General features: G+C 60.9%; 1 protein-coding gene across 1 annotated transcript in view; it reads right to left on the minus strand.

Annotated features, from left to right (window-relative positions):
* The window catches only part of CMTM3 (CKLF like MARVEL transmembrane domain containing 3), a 7,757-nt gene that overhangs the window by 5,490 nt on the left and 512 nt on the right, over positions 1-1,755 (minus strand). The window contains exons 2-3 of the mRNA XM_008050653.2: positions 602-726; positions 83-128 (exon numbers count right to left, since the gene is read on the minus strand). Of these exons, the coding sequence (XP_008048844.2) occupies positions 83-128; positions 602-726 (171 nt within the window). The remainder of the gene's footprint in view (positions 1-82; positions 129-601; positions 727-1,755) is intronic.

Genomic DNA, 1,755 nt, shown 5'->3' on the forward strand with positions numbered 1-1,755 from the left:
TTTCTTTTTTTTATTGTAGAGATGAGGTCTGCCAAGTTGCCCAGGCGGGTCTTGAACCCGCGGACTCAGGCAATCCACTCACCTCAGCCTCCCAAGGCGCGGGATTACAGGCTGAGCCATCGAGCCGGCTTCAGCTTTTTTATATTTGCAAATTTTCATAGTAATAAAACAAAAACATCCAGGAGAGGGTGTGTTGGCAATGATACTTTGGGCCCAACAGATCATACCAGCCGTTGTGAAAGGCAGGGCCAACTGGACTTGAACTACAAGAATCAAGACAGTGCATCTTGCTCCCAGCTCTGCGGGTGGAAACAACTAATGCAGGAGGATGCTGAGGCCTGGTGGGTCCTCCACTACCCGCGTGGTGCCAGGTAGACCAACTGATGGGACTTGGCTGGCCAGGGGCTCCTCGGACCCTCACAACTGCCCTCACTACCAGGTGCTGCTCACAGCCCCACTTCACAGATGAGCAGACTCACTGCCATGCTGCTAATGAGAGGGTACTGGGACGTGAACCAGGGCTGACTGACTCCCAGTTAGAACTCTTAAGCAACCTGGCCCTGTGGGTGCCGGGGAGGCCATCTGTCCTGGTTTTTGTCACCGTGGCTGGGTTTGAACACATCTGTGGCTGAATAGCCTGGAGTGGGGCCCGGAGCTAGATACAGGGGGCCCATGGGACACACGGATGCCCCACAGGAAGCACTGTGGCTGCTGCAGACAAATGAGCTGCAGGGATTTGAGGGAGTCCCCAGGGCATGGCCAGATGGGAAACTGAGGCACAGGGAATGGTTTGTGAGGCTGCCAGGGCTTCCCAAGAAGACAAGGCCCTGGGAGCCACCCGGCCCTGCCACAGCTCTCACTGCACTCCTCTGCCACAGGCTGTTCCTGTGTCCCTTCCCTTCCTGTCTCCCATGCCCCCGCCCCAAAGCCTGATTCTGGGGATCCCCCTCTCGATTCTTGTTTTCTCATTCTGTGGCCACTTCCTCCCCCATCCTGCCCACGTCAGCCTCCCACTTGATTGGTCCTGGGGTGGGAGAGAGGGGGTACAGGAGGCAGGAGTGGCCAAGAGCAGTCGGTATGCCCTGAGTGCCACCCCTCCCTCCTCCCTATCTGTCCAGACTCAGATTCCTGACACCTGGCTAGGTCCAGGGCAGCCTCTGTGCACCCCATTGAGGTAGTCCTGGGTGTGATGGGGTTAGGGCTCCCTTGGTGCACGGTGGCTGCAAGGCTTCTTCCCAGTGTGGCTCCCAGGGGTCTGGGGGGGGGCGCGCTGGCGTCCATTCAGCAGGCGCCTCCCTGGGAGTGTGGGGTCCGGAGTCCGGCTCTGCCGTCTCACTTGGGAGCTGGGCAGGTGCTGGGCTGGCGACCTCCAGGCTGACTGCAGAAGAGGTGGCAGGACCGCTTCCTGCCACCTACTCCGGGCGACAAGGGACAGGTCCCGGAGCAGAAACACCCCCCTCAGCCCCGTCCACCCTCTTCCTCGCCCTCACCGGGCTCCTCAACCGAGCCACCTGTCAAAACCCCTGGCCGCTAGGCCTTCAGCTCTCGTCTGCCAAGTGGGACAAGGGCGAGAATTGTCAAGCTGCGGGGAACCCAGGCGACCAGTGGCCGCTGCGGGGTGCTGCTGCCTTGTCCTGCCTCCCGTCTGCCCCGGCTCTTCTCGGCCCTGGAGGTCCGGCGCCAACCCCCACCCCAAACCGGGCAGTGCGGGCGTTTGGAGAGTGTCCGCAGGACAAAGAAGGCCTGGGCCGCGGG

Source organism: Carlito syrichta, unplaced genomic scaffold, assembly GCF_000164805.1.
Source record: "Carlito syrichta isolate Samal-C Ts95f unplaced genomic scaffold, Tarsius_syrichta-2.0.1 Scaffold153566, whole genome shotgun sequence".
NCBI lineage: Eukaryota > Metazoa > Chordata > Mammalia > Primates > Tarsiidae > Carlito > Carlito syrichta.